The 27,613-nt window shown below is 30.9% G+C and overlaps 1 protein-coding gene across 1 annotated transcript in view; it reads right to left on the minus strand.

The window, feature by feature from the left end:
* The window catches only part of LOC147804340 (uncharacterized), an 80,832-nt gene that overhangs the window by 32,995 nt on the left and 20,224 nt on the right, over nt 1-27,613 (minus strand). The window contains exons 7-10 of the mRNA XM_087151535.1: nt 20,842-21,139; nt 8,965-9,077; nt 7,607-7,804; nt 4,962-5,253 (exon numbers count right to left, since the gene is read on the minus strand). Of these exons, the coding sequence (XP_087007661.1) occupies nt 4,962-5,253; nt 7,607-7,804; nt 8,965-9,077; nt 20,842-21,139 (901 nt within the window). The remainder of the gene's footprint in view (nt 1-4,961; nt 5,254-7,606; nt 7,805-8,964; nt 9,078-20,841; nt 21,140-27,613) is intronic.

A 27,613-nucleotide genomic window follows, 5' to 3' on the forward strand; every position in this document is an offset into this window, starting at 1 on the left:
AAACAAATGCAGTAGTGTTAGCATACTTAGAAATGCTTTGTAAGCATTATAATAAACAATGGAATTTATCAGTCTAATTCATTGTCGCCAATCACCCAATCTGTTAGAGTAATTAAAGAAAACTGTAAATTTAATTATTTGTTATATTTGTAACTAATTATTCATTCATTATCCCAATTCTGAGAAAATAGTAGAAGATTTCATTGAACGCAGGCAATATAAGGAAATTCAAATATTAAATCGATATATCGTGAAATAGGGTAAACCAACCAGTGAAGGAACACTACCCAGTGAAGGAACATTTCATATATATTCATTAAAAATAAGAATTTGAAAGTTTTTCTTTAGATTGATTGGTAACAATAGCTTACTGCCAAACAATAGGAAGTCATCTAGCAATATTTTGGATTACCTGGTCAAATAGATTTCTCTGAAAAAATTTTTGAATTTGTTATTATCTCTGCAACACATTGTTTCGTTGAAAAAATTATAAGGTGAGTGTTTGTACTTATATGTTTGAAGTGGAATTAATTGCATGTAGTAGTCTTATTTTTCTCACTGTGAAAAAGAGAATTCAAAATATAGTTATTGAAGTTACGTTTTATTTTTTTTAAAGCACCATAGCATAATCAAGTACTGAGATAAGGGGGTGTTTATTCACTGGATCACCAAACGATGAAAAACCAGTGAAGGAACAAGTGTTCCTTTACTGGGTTTTTCTCCCAGTTAATGAAAATAAAAGAAATTTTTTAATTTTCTTGTACTTTTAGTCATATTATACATCAAAATTCTGTTTAAAAGACAAAAACCAGCTTCTAACCAGTGAAGAAACAGGCATATTCCTACAGTGGGAATACTTCCAGTGAATGAACAGTAATGTGTGATATATGATTTTACATGATTCTAGGATAAGTAATTCTGCTATATAGAGGACAACCGAAATTTTGTTAAAAATTGTATGAATAATTCCTGAAATAATTTCAGTTCAAAATGTTAATTTAATAGCTTAATTTATGAAAAAATTATAATTTATATTTATTAACGGGGTGTGTAGTTACATCAAATGTTAGGCAACTTAATAAACTATGTTTACAAATCGAAAACTAATTAAATATAATCATAAAAATAGAACATTTTTTCGCTGGCTTTTGCACCAAGAACTCCTAATAAGCTATCATTATAGGATAGCAACGTGATTATATAATTTATAGAAACTACTTTACAATGTTAGAATTTAGAAGTAAGTTCCTCAACAAAAAACAAAGTTAAACAGAAACGATACTCAATTTCTTCAGAAGCTTGAGAGGGAAATCCCTCAAGATATGTTGTAAATTTTTAACACAGCATTGACGGAAGAGTATAATATCGAAAATGTCCAAGAGCCTGTACTTTTTCCAATATGGAAGAAGCACGTATTAAAAGAAGACCACTTGCTAAAGTCAAACTTAGGAACTGAAGCTAGTATTGATAATGAATGCATATTAGATATCGAATTTGAAATGAGTCCTCATGCTGATTCTCTTAGTTGAAAAAAGAAATGATTCTGTAAGTAAAATCAGTACTTCTAAAGATCCTCTAGATATAAGTCAACAAGAGATGGATTTGCCTCAAACTTCAAGACACCTTTCCCCCGTCTATTTTCGAGAAAGGCATTCTAGAAATGTTGCTGAAAAATCAGAAGAAGTTTGGAAGAGCCATTTACATTGGCCAAATATTGATGATAAAAAGAAAGGTCAAATAAGAAGAAAAGCGAATAAATTACCTTTTGCACTAACTTCAGAGAAATGGCAAAAATTTCAAGAGGCTGAAAGATCTAAAAAACATTAAAACAAGAGAACATGGAAAAGAAAAAGAAAGAAAAAATACTTAAAAAAGAAAAAAAGCTTCAAGAAATAAGAGGAAAAAGAGTAAACAAAAAGGTGATAAAATAATAATGATAATAAACAGCATCGGATGACACAATGATTTAGATTTGACTGTCAAATTATAAGAAAGAACGATTTTTTAAAATTTATTTTGTATTTAACATCACTTTAATTTCTAGTTCATGATTACAGAAAAAAGTTAGCATTTTACAAGTACTTGTATCTCATAATTTCACAAATAGTCTTGTTTTTAGTCGGACCTCTATTTAACAAAATCACTTAATACCAATAATAAGCTCGTTATATGGAAAATTCGTTAAATAGAAAATCACCTCTTAAAATACTTAAACAACACAAAACAGGTTTTAAATTCTTAAACACTAGACATAATTAAAATAGCAATTGATACACTTTTATCTTGTAAACTAGTATCTACTATTTATCATATAAATCTCAACCATAAAAGAAATCTGCATGGAAGGCAAGAATAGAGCAAAACATTATCCAGTGTTACACTATCATGCTATATACATTTTCAACTAAAAAAAGTCTAAATTTATGTATAAAAATATTGTTGCATTTATTATAAAAGTAATTTTAAACATACATTACCACTTGCGTTAAGTTAAATTGCTACGGATGAAATCCGTTAATTTGAAGTGAGTTTTTCGTTTGAAGTGCAAACAAAAAGGGAAAGGGAATTTACTGATTTCTCTAAGATAATTTTTAGACAAAACAGTAATACATTTCATAAAGCAGTGGCTTCGAAAATTAATTTAATGTCATTTCCCCCATAAATTGCTTTAACAAGTTTAAAATGTTAAGAAATATTTTGGAAAATAGGGAAATTGGATCTCAATGAAAAGTTCGTTAAATAGAAAATTCACTTCGCTATATGGAAGTTATTTTACAAAAAAATTTCCAAAATGCTCTTGGTTCCTCGAAAAAATTCGTAAAATAGGGAAATTCGTAGAATGGAAGTTTGTTAAATAGATGTCCGACTGTATTTGTATGGCTAAAAAATTCATAAAGAGCATTAAAAAATAACCAAAATTAAGTGTTCCTTCACTGGGCAATTTTGTGTTCCTTCACTGGTAAGAGCTGTTCCTTCACTGGGTCTTCTTACTACTTGTTATTTGAACCTCCAAAACTTTAAAACAATATTATGTAAGTTCTCTGCAATTTTTTTTGCATAATTTGCAATTAGTAACAAATATGTTGACACTGTCATTTAACTAAAATTACGAATTTTGAAATTAATATGATTTTTTAAAAGGCAAGCGAAGCTTAAGTGTTCCTTCACTGGTTAGTTTACCCTACCAATATATTTTATATTATCAAAATAACAATATTAAAATAATATGATTAATTTTAAAAAATATCAAAGCGCAATAATAGCAAAAAATATTGACGCTTGATAAATACCGATTCTCGATAAATACTGAAAAATACAGATAGCGAATAAATACCGACTATGTCATGATTCAATGAGTAGGACTTTTTTTCGCAAGCAAGTTTCTCTTCTCGGTTTGAAGGACATTGGCGAGAGTTGGCTGCTTTGTTTCCTGCTATTTTTTTGGTTGAGAGTGGCTGTACTCTCCTTGCATTGGAGTATTTTTTGTTTCAAAATATTTTGCCCAAAGAAAAAAAATGAGCCGTTTTTGTATGCATCTTTGAAAATGGAGCTGTCGAAAAAAATGTAGCTCGTACAGTTTAGCCGATCACTGGTCTAGTGGTTACTGTACTGGACTACGGAGCCAGTGGTTGTAAGTTCGAATCCCCCGTAGGCATGGAAGTAATGTTCTCTTTTCTGCGTTCTATGTTCTTTCTTCTGTGTGATTGTGTGAATTTTTAGTTGCATGACTTGGGCGATGCTACTCCACCGCTTATATCTTAACCACTGGTGCCCACTTGGCAACGATAAGAGTAGCAATTCTGGCATTTTTGAGGCCAATGGGAACGCTTTTATTTAAATCGACACTCTATTAAAAGGATCATTTGTAGGAAAGTAATATTAAAACAATAATCTGTCTAAATAAGTTATACATAAACAGTCATTGGGTATTTTTTTTAAGATCATGTTCAATGTTTCGGAGTCTGAGATTTAAGAGTTCTCAATGTGAGAAGAAAAATAGCCATTTTGTTTGTATTGCAAATATTGATAATTAAGATACATCGTTAAAATTCTTTTTAAAATTTTAAATATTATAAATTATTTTTTTAATTATATAAAGAAGCTTGCTTCAATACATGCTTAAAATATGCTGAAGGATTTAGCATCGTACATCTTGAATGATGCTACTTATATGTAAAAATTTCAGTCAAAATTACCACAGAACTAATATTTACAATAAAATATAATTATTTAATTTTTCGATGCTGAGAAAATAGAAGTATTTATTAAGTTGCTTTAGAATAAAATAGCAAGATAATTAGATCGCAAGTTCATAGACTATACGGTAACAATAAAAAAATTAACTCCGACTTTTGGAATTCAGTTAAGAGTAATAAAGGCAGAATTAAATTCACAAAATTCATTATTTAATTCACAAAATTAGTTTAATTGAAAGTGCATTTAATATCATCTTTTCTTTTTTACTTGAATATTATTTTTCAAATAAGCACTTTTAAAGTAATATATATGAAATAGTTTGAAATTATTGAACCTATAGAGTTTGAAATTATCACATTTAGCCGTAGTGGCTCAGGGGATAGAGCTTTCACCTTTCAATGAGGTGGATCGGGTTCAAATCACAGAAATGGCTGGCAGATAGGAATTCCGCACCCGGCTCGCACTGACCACAGTGTTGACGTAAAATATCCTCAGTGATAGACGGATCATGAGTTAAAGTTCCCTAGCCGTCTGGCTAACCGTGAGAGGCTTCGAGGTTTTCCCATGTAACACAAATGCGGGTTAGTTTGATAAAAAAAAGCTCTCCGCAAAGGCAAATTTCTCCCAATACTTGATCCAGGAGTTTTCTTGTCTTCTGGGTAGAATTCAAAATTACAAGGCTACACAGTTTAACATAAGTAGTCGTAAACTCAATTGGGTCGTCTGTGTAATTAATGTTATAAAAACAAAATAAAATTACTCACACTGGTGTAGTGTTAGTAAGAAAAGTCCAGTCTGGTGTTCCGGTAGGTGTTGAATGCTTCACGCAAAAGTAAGGTACACTCTTTCCATGCTGAATAAGAATCAGGGATTCACTTTTTACGAGCATGATTGCATTATTTTCACCCCAAACTAAATCCAAATTATATCCTTCGAAATACACTTCTTCTGTCGTTCCCGCAAATCCTTCGTATACTTCGACCTGATAATCAGTAGCGAAAATAAAATGTTCCTTGTTAGTCTGTAAAGTCTTGAAATATACTGTGTTTTTCCCGTCTGAAATGTAAGGAAGTAAATTCAGTTTACATTCTATGCAATATTTGGAAGCACGAAAAGTAAATAAATAAATTATCATTTACACATAATGCGTATTCTCTACACCACAAAATGTAGCATTTCATTCATACTAACATTCGATAATTAATTACATTCTATAATTAATAATATTTGATTATTGATAACATACGATGATTAATGACATTCGATAACTAATAACATTTGGATAATTAATAATATAGGTTATCCACAGCTCACTTACGTTATTAATTATCTATGTAATAAATTTCTGGATGATTAATTGCGAATTTTAAATGAAGTCGGTCAAATAGTTAGTGAGAAATCGAATTTCAAATCTCATTCCTCAGGAACTATTCAATCGAATTTATTCAAAATTTTCATTTTACCACATAAAATTACACTTTTTTAAAGGATATAAAATGTAAAAATAAGTATATCTTGCATTTCAAACATTTTTCAATTGTTATTAAATAAAATAATAAGAAGTAATAAATATTTATTATAAAGGTTATTACTTGCATGAAATTATCTTTGCTTAAACGAATTTTATAATTGTTTGCAAATTTTTTTTCATTTGTTTAAAATGTTCTTGATATATGTCTAAATGTGCAAAAAGTACACTTTTGACCACACTCCTAATCAAACTATTAGGACGATATATCCTAGATTGCAGCTACTCTCTGTAGTTCGAGGGTATGGAATCATAATCCAACTAAAAAAAATAGTATGTTTATTTAAAGAAAGTATTTTTTTAAGTAGGCCGGGGTAGCCTGGTTGGTAGGACGTTGGACGTGAGTTCGTGAGATCGAGAAATTTTATCCCTCCAGCCGAAGAATCACCATGTATTAAATGGTGACTGGTGCAGGTTAAATCGTTTGAGGTCAAAAAAATCCTCGAATCCTCATAACAAATCAAGCTTCTGGCACCTGGTTCAAATCCCAGCTATGGCTGGTCGAAATGCGGGTTAGTTCCATCAAAAAAAGTCGTCCACGATGGCAAATTTCTCCCTATACTTGCTCCTGGAGTTCCCATGTTCTCTGCATTGGATTCAAAATTACAAGGCTATGGAGTTGAACATTAGTAGTCGTAAACCCAGGTCGTAAACCAAGTCGTCACACCAGGTTCGCTCCAACCACATTGCTGACGTAAAATAACCTCAATGGTAGACAGTCCCCTTGCAGCCAAACTAGCCGGGGGAAGTCTTCTAGGTTTTCCTCTCCATGTAACGCAAATGCGGGTTAGTTCCATCAAAAAAAAAGTCCTCCACGAAGGCAAATATCTCCCTATACTTGCTCCAGGAGTTCCCATGTTCTCTGCATTGGATTCAAAATTACAAGGCTATGTAGTTGAACATAGTAGTCGTAAACCCAAGTCGTAAACCAAGTCGTCACACCAGGTTCGCACCAACCACATTGCTGACGTAAAATAACCTCAATGGTAGACAGTCCCTTTGCAATCACACTAGCCGGGGGATGTCTTCTAGGTTTTCCTCTCCATGTAACGCAAATGCGGGTTAGTTCCATCAAAAAAAAAGTCCTCCACGAAGGCAAATATCTCCCTATACTTGCTCCAGGAGTTCCCATGTTCTCTGCATTGGATTCAAAATTACAAGGCTATGGAGTTGAACATAGTAGTCGTAAACCCAAGTCGTAAACCAAGTCGTCACACCAGGTTCGCACCAACCACATTGCTGACGTAAAATAACCTCAATGGTAGACAGTCCCTTTGCAGTCACACTAGCCGGGGGAAGTCTTCTAGGCTTTCCTCTCCATGTAACGCAAATGCGGGTTAGTTCCATCAAAAAAAGTCCTCCACGAAGGCAAATTTCTCCCTATACTTTGCTCCAGGAGTTCCCATGTTCTCTACATTGGATTCAAAACATTAGTAGTCGTAAACCAAAATTGAATCGGCTGTTCAACAGTAGTTGTAAATTAAAATAAAATACTTATGAGGATACTGAATTGAAGTTAGATCATTCTCTGAGTCAGGTCAAAATTATGATCAGTGGAATATGAATGGGTCCTATTTGTAAACGGTCTGTGACGCGCGTGTGTTGCAGAAGTCAAATTCTCGACCATGGATGGCACAACTGGAAAACAAGAACCATCTGTTTTATTATCTTAAATTCGCTTGGTTATCGGTGGCAGACTAGCTATTATTGGCAAGTAGCATAAATAACAAAATGTTTTTATGTCTGATTTTAAAATATCGTTCGCAGTAACCAATTAGCATATTTAAAGTCATTCTCACGGACATTAGGCTTGAGATCTATTGCCTGAACATCCCATGATTAGATCAAAAATTCTATGAATTAAATCATCATAATTCTTACTTTCTGATGGTGTACACATTCTGAGTCCTTCCAAATCTTCTCTCAAGTGTATCAGCATTTTAGGTCTGTACAAATCCATATCGTGGGAGTGGCAGTAATCCTGAGCTTCTAAAATGCTATGCGGTAAATGAGGATCGTCATAAGGATATGGATTAACTGGAATCCATTCTTTTGTCATGACGCAGTTAGATAGGAGATCTATAAAATATACATAAACTGTTATTTTATTTATCAAGAAATTATAAAATAAATTATTTATAAAGTTAAAAATAGGAGAAGGCGGAGCAGAACAGGGTACTTAGTTCAATATACATTTTAAAAGTAATTAAGGACTTGCAGGATATTGAAATCAGACATTTCTTATAAGTTGCCGAATAAAGAAAGGAAAAAAAGAAAAAGTTGGAAATTTAAGAAAAACAAATTTAAAATTTTTTCGCGCATAAGCAGCATAAAGGAACTACTTTAAATATTCTTATCTTGTTCAGTTTTATACGAATCTGTCCCAAGCTTAAAAGCAATAATTTTTAAATTGCTCTAAAATTTTGTTTGATTTGCAACAACAACAACAACAAAAAAAAAGATAGACAAAAAAATTAGTTTTTAATAAACATGTCCGTATCTCCAAAAATATTTAAGACAGGCTTACGATATTTTGCACAATTATTACGAATAATAATAAAAATAAATGCTATAAAGTACGAATTTGTTGCTACAATTCTCGGCATAGGGTGTTTAAAAACGTTAATTTTAGTTTGCAATTTATTGTCGGTCCCTTAAACCTCTAAACCCTTTGAACTTCATTCATAAGTATGAGAAATCGCATGATCTAAATAATTCTAAAGCTATAAAATAATTCTTTAATTATTTCTTGAGAAATAGAAAATTCCATTCTTTTGTCCACCCTTTGAAGTTTGCCAATTTTTTACGTTGTCTTTAACGAGTTATTACCTTTTCTTCATTAGTTTTGCTTTTCTGAAGATAGCTTATTATTTTACTTCAATTAGTAATTATTACCAAAATTAAATGATGGGCGGCAATAATAATATTTTTTCTGCATTTCTCCTAAGCGAATTAATGCCATTTCTCCATTAATTTTGCTTTTCAGCACTAAACTTATTATTTCTTTATTTCAATTACCGTTGATTTTAAATTATTTTGTTTGATAGTAACACGTTTTAAGGGCATAATTATAAACAAAAGAAATACGTGCTTTCAAATAACCTTAGGAATACTAATTTGGTTACGTTGTCAGCTATCACGAGATTCAGATATCTGGCATAATGAATGAAATGTATATAAGTAAATATATACATATATTTAGTCATATATTAGAAATTTATGACTAAAGCAGTAATTACCAAATAAATCTGCGATGTTAGTCGTATCTGGCTGAGTTTTGATCAAGTCCGTGGCATCTGGCATGGTTTCACTGAAGTCTGTGCTGAGCGTTGTATCTGGCAATGCTTTGTCGCTATATTTTGAACAAATGCAGTAGTGTTAGCATATTTAGAAATGCTTTGTAAGCATTAAAAAAATGGAATTTATCGGTCCAATCCATAGTCGCCAATCACAAAATCTTTTAAAGTAATTGAAGTAAACTGTAATTTTGTGGGAAAATGGTAGAAGATTTAATTGAACGCAGACAATATAAAAAATTCTAATATTATATCTAGATATCATCAAATACCAATGTTTTTTTAATTATCGAAATAACAATATTAAAATCATATTCTCGTATACTTTCAAAAATATCGAAATAGGATAATAATAAAACATATCGACATTTGATACATACCGAAAATTATCAACACTTGATAAATACCGATTCTCGATAAATACCGAAAAATGCTGATAACGGTTATATACCGACTATGTCATGATCCAATGAGTAAAACCTTTTATCGCAAGCATGTTTCCTTTCTTGGATCGAAGGACATTGGCGAGAGTTGGCTGCTTTGTTTGCTGCCATTTTTTTGGTTGAGAGTGGCGGTACAATAAATGCATTGGCGTATTTTTTTGTCTCAAAATATTTAGCCTAAAGCAAATGAATTAGTCGTTTTTGCATGAATCTTTGAAAATGGAGCTGTCGAAAAAAATATAGCTCGTACAGTTTAGCCTATCACTGGTCTAGTGGTTACGGTTCTGGACTACGGGGCCAATAGTTGTGGGTTCGAATCTCACCGTAGGCATGAATGTAACTTTTTCTCTTTCTGTGTTCTATGTCCTTTCCTCCGTGTGAATGATAAACGGGTATAACTGGTTTTTAGTTGCATGGCGTGGGCGACGCTAAGCCGCAAGTGCCCACTGGGTAACGATAAGAGAGTTACAATTCGGGCATTTCTGAGGCCAATGGGAAATAGACCCAAGTCCTCGCCTTTAAGAAGGGTTGTTTCACAGACTGTCACCAATAGCCCATTGTGCAGTTCTAGTTTGATCTAAATAAAGTACCTACCTACCTAACCAGTGTGGTGTCGTTGCCATATCAAAACCTGAATCCTTAAAACAGGAGACACGGCCTAATGATATCTGAACGACAAGCACCGAGTTCGCGAACGTAATTCTGATGTAACCGGGTGACAAAATAGCGAGCGTAGAGCACTAATCCTTTAATCTCAAGATACCTTCTTATGAAGAGTGGATCGAATTTCAGTTTGGTTAAAGATTTCAGAAAGTTGTGCTCATTGGTTTGAAATAGGAATATTTTTAACCAATGCTCTCCTTTTGTAATTAGTTTATGTATTTTACTTTTGTATTTTGTATTTCTTTTCTTACTTCCAGAACTTTTTACAAAACCTTTGGGGTACAGAGAGAGAGAGAGAGAGCAATTTTTAGACATTTGTCGTGCTCTTGCGATAGAAAAGGTTTTGTGTTTTTATGGAGCTGGTACTCTTGACAACGTGAGCTTCGGTTGTTATTTTTATATTTTTCATTATTTTCATTGTTTTCATTGTCCGCCGTAATTCTTCTTTTTGAAATTGTATCTGTTTTCATGGGTTTTGAGAAAATTCTGGTGCTTTTCATCATCACACTATGTTTGTTACCTTTTTTCAAATTTTTTTTTAAATTGATGCCTCGCCTGTTATGTTTGAACACTCAAACTCCTAAGTTCTAATTTCTGAGTAACTACTATTGTTAATTCTAATATTTCATTAAATTCTTTGAGGCCTTCTGGTGTTGCCATGGATCGCCATCAAGCCTACCTTTTTGAATCCTCTTTTTCTTTTGCTGAGAGGTCACGTACGCGCACTTAGAGCCTACAGTATTTTCCGGCTGTCCCCAGACTGGGTTAAGCTTTGATTATTTTCTTTTTTAGAATTTTCGATTGGTTTCAATTTTCTTATGGAATTTCTGCTGCATTGGGCAACTTTCCTTTGGAATTGTAGTATTTAACTGCTTTATACATGATTTTTGATTTCTCTTTTTTACTGTCTTTCTTTTGTAGGTTTAGATAGGTAGGAAATGATGTTCAGTCTTACCATTGGTTATTTTTAAAGATAAGAGCCATTGTCCGGCATACGATAGCTCTGTATTTTTAATCCTGACTTTTTTTTTGTCGTATGCCTGTTTAGGCAGAGGGGGTGCGATTGTTCTTGTTTTTCAGTGGCGCTATCTATGGTCAAGAATTCGACTTCTGCCGCACCATTCACACAACCACAAACCCGTTTATAGAGCGGGTCACATTCACACACACAAAGGAGAAAGGACATCCATGCCTTGCCCGGGATTCGAACCCAGAACCTTTCTGATGCAAGGACAGTTCCCTGCCCCCTACACAGACCGGTCGGCTTTTTAATCCTGATGCTTCAATTTTAAGGGCCATCGCCGGGTATGCTCTTGACTGCCATTGATGTTTTTTAAGGTAAAGTGCCATGGTTCGGAATAAACTTGCCCGATATTCCTCACACTAGTGTTTTTCTTTAAGTTTAAAAGCTATCCTCCGGTATTTCCTACAATGATAGTTTTTAAAAAAAAATCTAAATTGTGCAAAATTTGTTGCCACATTCGGGCAAAATAATCATTCAACCTTCTGAAGAAAAATGTACGAATGTGTAAACATAGAATAAAATACATTTGTTTTGAAAGGACATTTGCTATATTTGAAGGGAAATACTTTATTTTCAACTTCTGAATTTTGATATAAATTCTGTTTTTCTGTATTTGCTTTAGAAAAATGGCGTCGCACATCTTTCTCCATTTGCAAAAGATATGGACCACTCCAATCTTATAGGGAGGCAATTGGAATTGATGGTTTAGCATTGGAAATCTGTTGTTTTGTAATCTATCTCCTGAAACACTGTGCTTTGCTGCTTAATCAGGAATGTCTCTCAGAAATTCGTCACGCCAAATGACTTGAAAGTGTATTTCAAGTTTTGTGATTCCATGCTGAACCAGTACCGTAAACCGGGGCGAGTCTACCCATTTTTTCAATTTGTCAACTTTCAAGTGGTCAAACTTTTGTAAATATTAAAGAAAAAAGGCTTTTAATAGGTGTTTCAGAATTGCTATTTATCCCTCTTTAAAGCTGTGAAATCGATTTTAGAAAATATTAACAGTTACGCTGTTACTGTATATTTTTATAGAACTGCTGACAAATCTCTCGTATGGGGCGAGTCTACCCATTCTACTAAAATGAATGTTAACATTGTAAATAATCAAATTTTACTATTAAATTGTTATTTTAGTTACTATATAGGATATTTATGAAGTAAAAATTCATAACTTAATTATATATTCCATTTTTTTTATTCATAAAATAACACAAATTGAGTATTCCCTTAGGAAAATTTGCCATAGAGGAGCCTATGGTAATCTATGGCAACCTATGGCTACCATAGAAATTTGTATGGCAAGATACCATACGCCTATGGTTACCATAGAGATTTGTATGGCAAAACCCCATAAGCCTATGGCTACCATAGAAATTTGTATGGCAAGATACCATAGCCCAATGGTAACCATAGAGACCTGTATGGCATTTATATGGCACGTCACCATTCTCCTATGGCAACCATAGAAATTTGTATGGCAGTATACCATAGGGCAATGGTAACCATAAACATTTCTATGGCAGTATACCATACGCCAATGGAAGCCATAAGGATTTGTATGGCACATCACCATTGGCCTATGGCAACCATAGAAATTTGTATGGCAGTATACCATAGGAAAAAGCTGATCTAGATCCCCACCAACGAAACAACAACTCTTATGGAGTCCTCAAAAACATCTTCTAAAAGAAATAAATATCCATTTTTTTCATCCCGAAGTTAATTAAATTCAACTTGTAATCCCACAAGGCATTCCAGGTGAGTCTTTTCCTGCCTCCAGGTGGCTAATTTTCTCATTTTTGAGTGTTTGAAGTTCGATGTTCCATTGATTTAGGCTTAGAGTATCAGACCGCCATATTAACGTGTCATCCACTACAAGTGGAATCTTTCGCTAACTTTGGCTTCTTTAAAATTTTTTCGATCTCATTCTTGGTCAAAAACATTTTGCTGCAAACGTCTATGTGATTATCTATCTGAATTTATTAAGTTTCTAATTTCCGGTGGTCTGGTACTTTTATTATTTGTATCTTTTCAAAATATGTCGCGATTGGGTATAGGTTTTCGCTATGTTAAATTTTGCCGTTTGTTAACGCTGACTTTGTACACTTTATAAAAGGATGAAAATATAAGAAAAATAATTGGTTTGCAAAAGCATGAATAAAAGTAAAAATATTAAAAAAATAACGGGCTGGCAAAAGCATAAATAAAATAAAATAAGCATATAAAGAGATAAATTTAGAAAAATAAAAGCAGACGATAAAATTAGAACACCAGTTGATTTTTAGAATTAGTTTTGTGTGGAATTTAGGTTCTCATATATCCCGTTACAGGCACTTTATCTAGTTTGTTTTATAATATTTTATCTATCCCGCTACGGGTGAGTTTCCTTATATCCCGTTACGGGTTTTTCTTGTTGTTTATGATCTTTACCCTATTCCGTTACGGGTACTTCATATTTGTTACTGTATGTGTTGTGGTGTGAAATAAACGTTTTTTAATTAAACATAGAACTGTTTCTTAATATAGCTTGATACGTTACAACTTTAATTAATATCTTGCAGTTTATATTTTTATCTAACATTTTTATATTTCTTTTTCTCAACTGTTTCTGATTAAACGACATCTTGCTTTTTATTTTATCCCCTCCCTCTGATTTTATATAAATTTTTAAAGTCACATCACTTTTCCATTATTAATGGTGTTCTATTCCCCATAGCAATTTGTAAACAATCTCATGATGAAAAACGCAGTTAAGTGCTTATCATTAAGCCAGATCCATCATTTCTTTAATAATTAAAATTTTTTAATTCTTTTAACTTGTTCGGTGACAATTTCATTTTATTGCTGTCATATATCAATATCAAAGTCAGTGTTTACATTCTCATTAGTTTTTGATTTTAATTCCACTTGGGTTCTTGCAATGCTATTTAACATTATCTTACATATGTTAGGGCTTTATATTTCTATTTGGTGTTTAATTTTTGCTTGCCATTAAATTGTTTATTTATCATGTCTCTGTGTTTTACTATCTTACAGCTAATATTTCTTAAGTATCCACATAAATTTGTACAATGTTCTGTTGCATATTTATACATAACTTAGGGTCGTCACTTAACTAGATTTGCTGGATTACTGTTTGACAATTTTTTTGCTTCAATATCATCAACGGGACGCGTATTGACAAAACATACCGTAGATTGTAAACGTGGCGATTGCAGGTGGAGTTGGCGATGGATTACGCGTAAATGTGGTGGGAGAACGAAATTACATTAACCTAAGCAGTGTAATTCGATATTTTCTTCTTCTCCTCGACTAGCCATTATGAATAAAAATAACTCATTAATTCCCTTTTAGCAGAGAAAATAAAAAATAAAATAACACCTTTTTATTGTCAGGATCACTTTACAAATACACTGTATTCATATTTTATTAAGCGCTATCATTTATATTTTATAAAACGATCTAGTTTTTTGATAAAACAGATTCAATTTTTTAATTTTTTTTACAAGAATTGTGTTTGCGAAGAAATAAAAATAATTTATTAATGAACCAATCACAAAAAATAACGTAACATTTTAATACTATGTTTTATTGAAACGCTATTTTGAAGAATTAATTCTATTTAACTTTTATTGTAAGAAAACATAACCTGTTTTATTTTAGTGATATTTTCTATGAAATCAATATTCTCTATAAAAGAATAATGTAAGCTTTTTTATAAAGATTATTTTTTTTAGAAATTAACAAAGACATATTATTTACTAGAAAAAAAATAGAGTATTCAAAAATGTTATCACGCTTTAAAGTAATAGTTTCTTGTAAACGAAATAATCAATATTTTTAAAATAAAGTTTGAAAGAGTTTGTTTCATTACTAGAAGCATTCATTATAAAAAAAATATATATTAAATTACTTTTTTGCATAATTTTATGAAATAACTTTTTTTTGGAATGAGATGAGATTTTAAACTTTGTGAAAAATTGATTCAATTCCTTAATATATATAAAAGTCGGTAAATACTTCATTCATTATGGAGGTCATAGATAACTTGATACCTTTTCAATATAAGAATAATAAATGCAATTAATAGAAAATGCACAATTTTAAAAATATATTTTATTTACACGCATTGCGTACAGGTTATAATGCAACTATCATACGTAACATAAATTTACAGATTCCTAAATACTGTTATATGAGTTTGATAATTAAAAATATAATTAAAAAATAACATAATTAAAAAATAACATAATTAAAAAAAATTTCAACCTTCAATTAAAAACTTCCTGTTGTCATATATTAATAATAATTATAATTTTTAGCAACTTTTTTGGGCACAAATTTTTAATTCTCGAACTTAATACTATCCTTTATATGAAAATATCAGAAAATTTATAAAAGAAAAACTATATTTTAAAATTGAGACATTGGCGACAACAGAGGTTAGATGTATGTGCTGAGTTTAAATAAATTATATGTTTTTAAAACTCACATTTAAGATTTAGATCAATTTATTATCAGGTCATAAGAGTGTTTTTTAATAAATAAATGTAGTGATTGTTTGATTTACAATTGTAAGGCCCTGGGTGTTTAATGTTAAGTTATACATTTCTTTAGAAATAATATTTGAAATATGCAAAGCAGGGCGGCATTCATTTCAACTTAAAAATCATCAACTTAACTTTCAATAACTATAGATAAATAAAAAACAAAAGTTTGATAAAAACTTTAAAAGAAATACTTTTAGAAAAATTCTTTCTAAATAATATTTAAAAAAAACACAATCACTTCGTGTGAGTGATTCTGTAAGAAATTCTAAACTTTACAATTTTACAAGTTAGGTGAAAAGTAAATATCTACAATAGTGGTAGGGAATTAAGGAAATTCTAAATCTAAAGTTTGAGTCCTAGAATGTAAACATCTGATCATTAGATCAAAAGTTAGTTTTAGATTTTTCGTTTATTGCTCACTGTACACTAAAAGGTGAATTTTTTTCTTTTGAAATTTTGATTTTAATGCCTTTACTTCAACCTCCTTCGAGTTATGCTTACTTTATAAATTTAATCTCAACTTTATTTTTCTTTTCACTTTTAAACTGTAAAAGACTTTTTCTCCATTTGTAAATTATGAAAAAAGTTATTAATCTGATTGCGTAAACAGTTAATTTATTAAAATTGAACATTCTCAATTAATTCCTTTTAATAGTCATTTATATTATTAATAATAATTATTTGCACAAAATTATAATAGAGGAAAGTTTGATTAGAAATTTAAAAGTTCTTGCTAAAATAATTAGGGAATTTCTATTGACAAATTCAAGTAATTTTTTTTCCGGAACAAAATGCATTTTTATTTAAAATGGAACAGTACTGACTTAACATTTATACGATAAAACACTCTCTAATCGCTAACACCGATGACAGGAAAAAAAATTTCGTTTTTTTTCTTCTTTTCCACAAAAAGTTTAGAACTTAAAATGTTGTTCTTTCATTATAAAGCAATATCATAATATTCTTGTATCATGTAAAACTTGATAACGAAGTTACTTATCTACCGTTTTACAGTTATAAAATGAAATGATTATTGAATTCTACTTGCATTTTAAAATGTCAATGTATCCATCGTTCAATGAATTTTACGATTATTTTTATAAAACTGTGTATAATGAACATTTCAACTAAAAAAATTAGTACAAAATAGCTGCTAATAATTCTCTTAAACATTTATAAATATTATACATTTATAAATTTCAGCTTTTCGCATTATTGCTAAATAACCTCTACGTCGAAAAATATTTAAGGAATTCCATAATAACTGAAAATTAAATAAAATTTAAAAAAAATTGTAAATGGTTATCGAGCAGAACCATTAAGTTTAATTAATGAATATAGAATTAGTAGCAAAGTCACTGCTGAACAATAATTTTTTTTTAATCTTTTAAGTAAACAAACTTTATTGTAATAATCATTTCATTATTAAGGATTAGATGTTATTGTGAAATTATTAATTTTAATAAGTGGATGAGTAGGTAAAGAAGTTCACTACTCGAAATACGCGTATACATTTAATGAAGGTTATGAAAATACAGAAGGGGGCTATGGAGGTAATAATATATAATTTTTTTTATCTTAGTTTTATTACGATCTTCTAAAAAACGCTAATAAACACAATTATGTTAACAAATACAAACGATTATGTCGGAGCTATAACAAAAAAATACGCTTTATATTTCATTTAATGCAGAAGAATCTAATGAAGATCAGCTTATTTGAAACTCTGAAATGTGACACCCATATATAACTTGGTGAATGATAGATACGTGATACCGAAAATAAAACAAAAACATAAGCACACAGCTGTTTGGCGATTTGCGAGACGCTCCTTCAACGCCGATAGATATTTTCGCCAACCCCTTTACAATCTACGGTATGTTTTGTCAATACGCCAACGGGACAGTCCCTGGCCATATCATTTGTTGCTGTTACTAAAAATGCTTTTTAACAATTTAATCTTTCCTTAAGCTTACAACTTTTTCGTCATAGCGATTCCCTATACCTAATTAATTTTTATTTACTATCCCGACCAAGTGTCAATTTGTCAATAGCAATTACTAATTTTACCTATTTTAATCATGTCTTAAACAAGTTTTGTATTTACCAATGTTTCTATATTGCGTTCTCTTTTCTAACTGTGCTTAACGCAACTCAACATAAATTTTTTGAGTTTTATGCCCCTCTCTAATAGGGGATAAACTAATTTAACCTGTTTTCTATTCTTAGCTTTTCATAGCCTAATACCATCTTTTTTATAGATAAAATTTTGTTCACTTGCCACCACTGGTTGCACAGTTACATGTTACGTTTGATCTATTTTAAACTAATTTCACTTCGACTACCGGCCCCACTCTTTATCTTTTGAGTTTTCATAGTATTTTATTGTTTAAGTAGTCTGTTTAATTTTTAGCTTAGTATCACATATCAAAATTTAAAAAATTTTCATACTCGCTCCGACCATCGGACCATTATTTTACTTCGCTTTCTCTTAGGTTCCTCTAATATCTGACGCTTATCTAACTAATTATGATACCAATCAATCAAATTAGCGTTTTTTATATTCGCTCCGACCTCCGGACCCACGTTCTACTTTCTTGTTTTTTACAGCTTTAACAAATATTGGTTGTCTGTACTCAATATATTTTGTTCCTAATCAACATAACCAATATTTTCCCCACTCGCTCCGACCACCGGACCCATTTTCTAACGGTTAGTACTAACCGTTTGAAATTTATTTGAATAAGAACCTGGATATTTATTTATACTACAATTATTAAGTTTTGCATTTTTAATATCCATTGCGAAAGATTCTTGTAAGTAATTATTTTTTGACGTATGGTAAAATATCAACGAGAAATGTTGCCATAGCTGTATGGCAAAGGTGTACCTTAACCTATGGAAAAATATTTCTTCATAAACTGTAGCACATCTTCGTTTATGGCAAAAATTTGCCATATAAAAAAATGCCATAGGATATCCCTATGGGGTTTTGCCTATGGCAAAATTTTGCCATACAAAAATATGCCATAGGATATTCCTATGGGGTTTTGCTTATGGCAAAATTTTGCCATACAAATAAATGCCATAGAATATTCTTATGGGGTTTTGCCTATGGCAAAATTTTGCCATACAAAAAAATGCCATAGGATATTCCTATGGGGTTTTGCCTATGGCAAAAATTTGCCATACACTTTTGCCATACATGTATGGCAAAATTTTGCCATTCGTATATGGCAAAAGTGTATGGCAAAACTTTTGCCATAGGCAAAACCCCATAGGAATATCCTATGGCATTTTTTTATGGCAAACCTATGGCAAATTTTCCTAAGGGTTTGATCGATTATCACATTTTGATCAAAGTTTTGTTTTTATAATCATTAACATTATAAAATAAAATTTTTTCTGATTATTGTTGATAAAAATAAATTTAAATTAATATAAATTTACAATTAAATAATTAATAAATAATAATAATTGAGGATTATTAACAAAATCGAAATTCAAACATTGGGAATCATGAAAAATCCTTTTCCCATTCTTTTGGGAGGTAATAATAATTTATAAATAATAATTTATTTAACTTGCATTAAATAAAAAAAGTTAATTTTGTAATATAAAAATTGAAAAATTAGGTAAAATGAATTTATATTTACATTTATATTTAACCTATAAATTTTCTTATTAATGATAAATTTATCAATGTAGAATTAAAATAATATACTCAAATTCATTTAAAATGACTTAATTTTAATATAAACAAAGTTCTAAATTATAATATTATGCTTTATTAAAGCTAAATACGAATGGGTAGACTCGCCCCGCAAATTCTGGCTTTTTGTTTACAACAGCAAAACTTAGATTCTTTTTGTTTTTTTTTCATATAAAATTAATGTAATCTCAGTCTTAGATAAGTTTATCACTTAACCAAAGTGAAAATAGTAATAATAATAATATATTTACGGAGCACCAGCTAAAAGTTTGCTGATTTTCAATACGAATCTCTCAAAAGACGTTTGAACAGGTCGGTTAAAAAGACACCAAATAAATAAAAACGGATCAAACTACTACAGCGCCATCTTCCTTAGAGTCTGAACTAAGTCCTCAGTCGGTAAAAATTTTTTTATTTGCAATTTAAAGTAGTGAAAATTAAATAAAACTAAAATGGGTAGACTCGCCCCTGGATGGGTAGACTCGCCCCGGTTTACGGTAATATTAAAAATTTTGAAGAAAGTGAGGTAAGTAGGTACTTTAATTTAAGTCGCACTGGAGTTGCACAATAGGGCTATTGGCGACAGTCTGGGAAACATCCCTGAGGATGACCCGGTGACAACATACGTACGTCACATCCCGTTTCACAGGGAGGACACATTCATATATCATCCATCTATCACAGATCGTAATTTGGGTGGTACAAAACAGACCGGAGGTGCAAAAATTCGTTTTAAAATTAACTCTTCTTCCCTTTATTCTTCCTGCTGCATTTTTTTAAATGTCTAAACCGAGCCGTGATCGCTCAGGGAATAGAGCGTTCGCCTTCGAATGAGGTGAACCGGGTTTGAATCTCGGCGATGGCTGATCGATATGGCTTGCACCGACCTTAGTGCTGACGTACAATATCCTGACTGGTAGACGGATCATGGGTTAGAGTCCCATTTACGTCAGGCAATCTGTGGGAGGTTTTAGTGTGTTTTCCTCTGCCTGTAACACAAATTCGGGTTAGTTCCAACAAGAAGTCCCACACGAAAACGAATTTCTACTGTAAGGTCGTCGATAGCTTTGGACTGTATAAAAGGATTATAAGTAATGCTATGTGACTTAATTTAAAAACAAAAAATTTTATTAAAGAATGTGGCGATGATTGGTTCATCACGCTGCAGTTACATACAACTACTAAATCTACAAATGCACATACCCCCTCTGGCGTCACTTACCATGATTGGATTTAACATCTTGATCTAGGAGTTCCATTGTTTTCTAGATTGGGTTCAAAATTACAAGGCTACGGAGCTGAACATTAGTAGTCGTAAACTCCCAAAAAATTAAGTCGGCTGTTCAACAACGGTTATAAAATAGAAAATGAATAAATAAAATGTCTAGATCATATTTGATTTACCTTCAAATTTTTGTCACTCACCTTGGCGTAGAAAGAAACACCCAATCTGGTGTCGAGGTAGGTCTTGAATCTTTCACGCAAAAGTAGGGAATTCTCTCGAATGTATTCTTAGCTAGAAACAAGGATTCATTTTTCACGAACAAGATTATGATGTAGCTCAACCAATCTGAGTCTAAACTGTATTTCCTCAAATCGTTCTCTTCTAGGTCTGCAATAGTCCCTTCGTATACTTCAACAGGATAGCCAGTAGCGAGCATATAATACGGCGATTCTTCAACTGTTCTCCGGAACATGTATGTACTTGCTTTCGTTGTTTTGCCTGTGCATTGAAGAAAAAAAATATTTAGTTGAAGTGAAATGCAAGATTTTGAATCTGGGTAAAGTATTGATTTCACTCCATATCTGCCAACTCTTACGATTTTTACGAGGAATATTTTCAGGAGGTAACCGACTTCTTAATGGGTTTTAAAAGAACCAATTCAAAAATTGGTTCTTTAAGGAATTTTTAAAAACTCAGTCAGAACCCTGAACTTTATGTCTCATCTAAAAGCCTGACAAATTTTTAAAAATTCCTAATAACTTTAATACATGTACTCCGTTTTTCACGACCAGGATGGACTTGTTGGCAGGGTGCTGGACTCACGTTTGTGATAACGAGAGTACGCATCCAGTCAGACGAAGACTGCCCGTGTTGTAAATGGTGACTGGAGAACGTTAAATCTGTCGGGCCACAAAGTTCTCCATATTCCCATAACAAATCAATACCTCTGGGGGTATTGAATTGAAGATTGATCGTTGTCTGGTTCAGGACAAAATTATGATCTGTGGATGAATGAATTAATGCATTCTTGAAGTCGATTAATGATGAATTCTTGGTCAGAGATGGCGACACTGGAAAGCAAGAACAATCGCACCCCCTTTGCCTCAATGTTTGACGACAACAGCAACTCCGTTTTTCAACTATCAGTATGAAAAGTCTCAAGCAAAAATTGTAAAATTGGCAGCTATGTCATTCCAGCGGTTCCAAAATGATATTTCTTGGAACCATAGGGTTCCACGGAAGTGTGAAAAGGGTTCGTCGAGTTTGGAATTAATAACCAATGATAAGTTTTGAAACCTCCGATTATATTTAGATGTAATCGATAATTCATAATTTATATAATCTCTTTGTCTCCTTTATGAAATTATTTGAAGTAAATTTTAAATGAAATCGAACTGGTATTTTTTTAAAAAAAAATGTATTTCTAATAGCAATATAATAAACAAATTATGCAAAAGGCAAGTATTAATAAAATACTACATTAATATTTCCCATTGCACATTTCAAATCAAAATATAATAATTCTTTAATAAAGAAATATTTTTCCCTTATAAACCATTTTTAACAGCAGTTTTCACACCATTTCAAAAATTGAGCGACGATTTTAAACTGCTCTTTGTTGATTTGGAAAACATTGACATCCCTGATTGGATTATTGTGCCATTTTCTGCTCAAATCGAAAACGTGGACATCAACCTGCAAGATGAGCTTGCTGAATTATTATCGCATCTTGAAGCAAAGACGCTTTTTCAAAATTTAACAATAAGCAAATTTTGGGCGAATATAAATATAATGCAAAAATATGTAAAACTTTACGAAATAGCTCAACTATTTATGCTGGCATTTCCAAATTCCTATATGGTTGAAGCCGGGTTCAGTCACGTAAATTCAATCTTAACTAAGTACAGAAATGAATTAAATGTGGAGTTTCGAGGGGATTTAAGATAAAAAATTTTCAATTTTGAACCCAATGTAGCGAACCTTGCATAAAAACACTAGGTATACACCCATCTCATTGATTAAGAAGCTATAAATCTGTAGTTACTTTACTTACTATTTCTACTTATTTATAATTACTTATTATTTAATAAATATTAAGGCATTTAAATTTCAACATTAATATATTTTTCATGAAACTATTGTTACACAATGTACTATTACTTTAATAAATGTTTAAAATCATAAAATAAATGTCCGAACAGAGTATCTAATAGAGTTTAATATTAATTAACAGAAAATTACTTTTATGGGGGTCGATGCAGATTTCGAAAAATTATATAGGGGTCGACGATCAAAAAAGTTTGGCGACCCATGGGCTAGGCTAGAGTGTACACAAATGTCTTTTTTTTCTCTTCATTTTTGGAAAAAAAGATTACTAGAAAAGCATACTTTCCAATCAGTTTATGTTTATTGAAAATTATGATAACCGTTCAAGTTTTATTATAAAAATCTATTGCACTGATTTTCGGTAAAATACCTCCACCGCTATTCAGCCGACGTTTGACAACAGCGCCATTTCGCACGAACTAATCCGAACAATTAACGATCTTATTATTTTCAAGAAAACGTCATAAAAGGGCTGATTTCTTTCATTCAAGAAATTTATATAAAAAAGGTATATGAACAGTCCTAAAAAAAATGAAAAAAAAAAGATATTACCCTGAATAACTTTTGTTCTAATGATCGGATTTTCATGTACTAAGTGCCAATCTTAATGGTTTCTGGGGGTGACCTCAAATATGCTATATGTTTAGTGCTAACTATTAATTAATTTACAAAATCGGACACAAAAATGACTTTCTCTGAATAAACATATATATTTTTTTACATATTTGGGGTAGCCACAATCTGGGAATTGTGGTCCCCATGGTTTGGTCAGGAGAGCGATTCAAAGTTTGGACTCCTTAATGTTAATTTCACTTTTTGCGTTTTTAGTCATATTTTAAAAACTAATTAAGCACTTAAAAAAAATTACACCCACTCATAAAACTCATTTACCCAAAGATAATTTTATGACAAAATTTTTTTAAATTAAATTAAGGATGAAAAAATGTTGAATTATAAGGTATGAATTTTTTTATACCACATTAATCTACGTATTTTTCAATTGAAAAATCTAAAGTTTCAACTGTTTTTATTTAATAGAAACTGAGAAAAATTAAATTAATTATTTAAAAAAAAATAATTTGGCGAAAATGAAGAAATAATTAAATTGGCGATTAATATTAAAATGTGATAAACTTACGAGAAACTTGACTTCGCGCGCACAGCGTAGAATTTCACTCATATTTTCTTTTCGCTAATGAACGATTGCTAATCTTTTTATTTTTATTTCTTTTAAACTATAAAATACTTCTTTTTTTTTAGTCGTGTAATAATTTATTTGCAATTTGAATTAAACATTTGAATTAAAGTTAGAAGAAATTTGAATCAAGAAATTTGAATTAAACATTTTGAATAAAAATCTACATGAAAAAATTTTATTCAACCAATGTCGAGTTTTTTAAAAGCATGTTTGTAATAGAATATGATTATAGACCAGATTTTGCTTATTTAATGTGATTATTTTTTATTTTTTAGTTTTTTTTCTCAATAACTGATACAATTTCAATAATATATATACCTATGCCATAGATTTGGAATAATATATTTATCAATTTCTTGAATATATATTTTATAAATATTAATAATCAAATGTAGTCAACATTTTTAAGCATCTTTCACATCATCGCAAATTTCTCAACCTCTTATATATCGTCTTGATCTTAAAAGACATTTTTGAATCAAGTGTCCAGGTGTGTTTCGCAGAACTATTTTACCAACAATTTGATTAAATTTTAACATTTTTAAAAATTTTATTCTTTACCCTACTACGTATATTATTTCTTCATTAATATACTAATCAATTTTTTAGTACTTTAATTTAGGTTTTCTTTAAAGTAAAGTTCCTTTTAAAATTATTGTCAAGCTTTTTTTAAAAAGAATCATTGTCTGCTAGCTAAGAATAAAACTTGTTAAGAAATTAAAAATATTCTGCTGTTTAAAATTATTTGATGCAAATCGGCTAATTATTTACTAAACATACTATGTTTTTCGAAAAAGGAATATTGATTGTTTTTTTCGTTGTTTTTTTTCGTTTCTTGGGACTTTAACATTGATTATCTAAAATAGTGTTGATGTTTTATAAGTCACTACAAAGAGTATGAAGATACCGAACATAAAAAGCTGTCGAATATGTAGCCAAAATTTTTTAGCTTCTTAAAATATTTCAGTATCATAAATGTCGTCCTAACATCTTAGTTGCGAAATTAAATTTTTAGTTATCTGACCACGTGTGATTCACAGAACTATCCAACTAATTATTTCATTATATCTTTTACTCTTTCTTTATGATACCAGGTAGATTTTTCTCCGGATAATATGATAAACTATTTTGCCTGATTTTTGGCTTTAGCTCGATTCCCAAGATATTATTGTAGTATAATTTGTTATCAGGAAAATGCCTTATTTTCTTAAGCAGGAAATACTAAAAATTGAAATTCGTAAGAAGATTCCGAAGCCGTGCCAATTTTAGAATCATCTGATTTAAAAAAAATGAAATAAAAAATACTCAATTTCCAAACTTATTTTGATAAAGAAAAAAAAAAAGCGCCAAGAAGGCTAACATACTTTTTTCAGAAACTGTGAAAACCAATTTCTCCTATATTTCGTCAAAAGAAGATAAGAATGATATTGCCCCAAGGAACCTTCTCAATAATTTCTTTATTTCCAGAATGAAATCTATTTGATCGAAACATATTATTCCTTTAAAATAAAAACGAGAAAAAATTAACTTCTATTATTTATCTAAGCTTATTAGATTTATTTAATGATAGCGGTATCAAGGTTAAGGATATGCGATGGAAGCCCCGTTTACAATTATACTATAAATGCATTAAATCATGTAGCTTGAATAACTTATTTTAAGCCAATTATTTAATAATTTTAAGAAAATAAGGATTTTAAAGTAAACTCGATCGAAATACTTCGAAAGTAAACCCTAAAATATATGTAGAATAAACTTTGGAATCGATATATAAAAAATACTTTTTCAAACAACTTCGAGAGGCACGGAAACGCTAACTTGTTTGAAATAGCTGTCCTTGTAGCTATTTAATTTTGATTCCTGGTGCTAAGGGACATTCCATTTTCACATTCGACTTTTGAAATTTCAATTGTAAACGGTCTTTTTTATGACTTTAAAAATGTCTTTAAGGCTGCAGCAGAAAAAGAAAAATTTTTTTTTACTGCATTGATTTTTTATAACGTAGTGAATTATTATTTTTTTCAATCTAAGAACCTGTGCCTACAATTTATGTAAAACTTATTTTAATATCGAGTGAAATAATTTAATATGTTGTGTTATTGCATGGATAATCCCAAGAAACTGAATCGAAATTTTAAAAACTTCATTGATTTAAAAAATAATAGATGATAATAAAAATAGACATGTTTTGAGCGTCCAATAATTAAAGTCACTAGTTATTCAAGCCTGACAAGTCTTGAGAATGGGCGACTATGTTTGAACGCTCGAAACATTTCGACTTTTACTTCCCTCTTCATATTTTTTGAAGCCAGTTGAGTTTTCATCTTCAATTATACTGTTTTACATTTGGGTCCTGATCATTATTTTGATAAGGATTTTACACTCGTTAAAGTTTTTTTAATTTTTTTTAATGGTGGGCACTTGGGGGTTGTCCCATTGGCTACAGAAATGCCAGAACTGCTACTCTCTTCTCGTTACCCTAGGGCACCTTCGTCGAAGTCACGACTGTGGAGCAGCGTCACCCACGTCACACAACCACAAACCCGTTTATAGGGCGGGTCACATTCACACACAAAGGAAAAAGGACATAGAACACAGAGAGAACGAAACACCCATGCCCTGAGCAGGATTCGAACCCGCGACCAGCGGCTCCGCAGTCATGCACGCTAAACGCTAGGCCACCAGGTCGGCTCATCAAAAACTATAATCTACCAAATTTCTTTGCTTACAGAACTGCAGTTTTACGTAGAGCAAAGTATCTTGAATCGTATGCATAGCTTTAAAGAGATAGTCTACGCTCATACTCATCTACGTTCATATTCATTACGTTCATTTGTTTTGATTTTGCGGTCTAAGTTAGAAGGATTTTCCACTACGTTAGCGTTTTAAACTTCCCGATGTTTGCAAAATCTCTCATTTTCACTTAAGAAGGTTTGATATTTTTTCATGGACGCATGTGCAATTCGAAGTGACGCATGCGCACAAGAAGTGTTTCAGAAAATGGCGTATGTCCTTGTGCAAACCCACTTGAACAAATATAAGGGGTTTTGCAAAAAACCCGCAAGTTAAAAATGCAAATGAATTGAGCTAACAAATTGATTTTATAAAATTCGAGCAATATTAATTGATTCTAAAAAATAGCACTAATCGTTACAAAAAAGTCATAAATTATTGTAAGAATAAATTATTATTTTAATAAATATATAATTTTTCCAAATGCTGAACGATTTGTTTAATGTTCCCCCTAAGATCAAGTTCGTTCAATTACTTGGGAGAATAATAAAATATCGTTCTAATGTTATTTTCAATTATATGCATAGAAATAGCGAAATATTTATGAATTAAAAAGGTTCTTAGAATAGATGTTCGACTGAGTTACTACAAGTAGTAGAGTTATAATATGCTATATTTGTCTATATTATTAAAACTTTTATGTTACTATTTACATTTTATTAAAAATGGAACTGAATTTTTACCATAAAAATGAAAACATCAATGTAATATAATGCAAATATTTTACAGAAAAAGTGATTTTCTTTATAAAATTCGCGCAATATTAATTGATTCTAAAAAATAGCACTAATCCTTACAAAAAAGTCATAAATTGCTGTAAGAATAAATTATTATTTTAATAAATATATAATTAAATTAATATGCATATAATTATA

This window comes from Parasteatoda tepidariorum, chromosome 9 (assembly GCF_982258835.1).
Source record: "Parasteatoda tepidariorum strain Cologne lab strain chromosome 9, Ptep-v5.0, whole genome shotgun sequence".
NCBI lineage: Eukaryota > Metazoa > Arthropoda > Arachnida > Araneae > Theridiidae > Parasteatoda > Parasteatoda tepidariorum.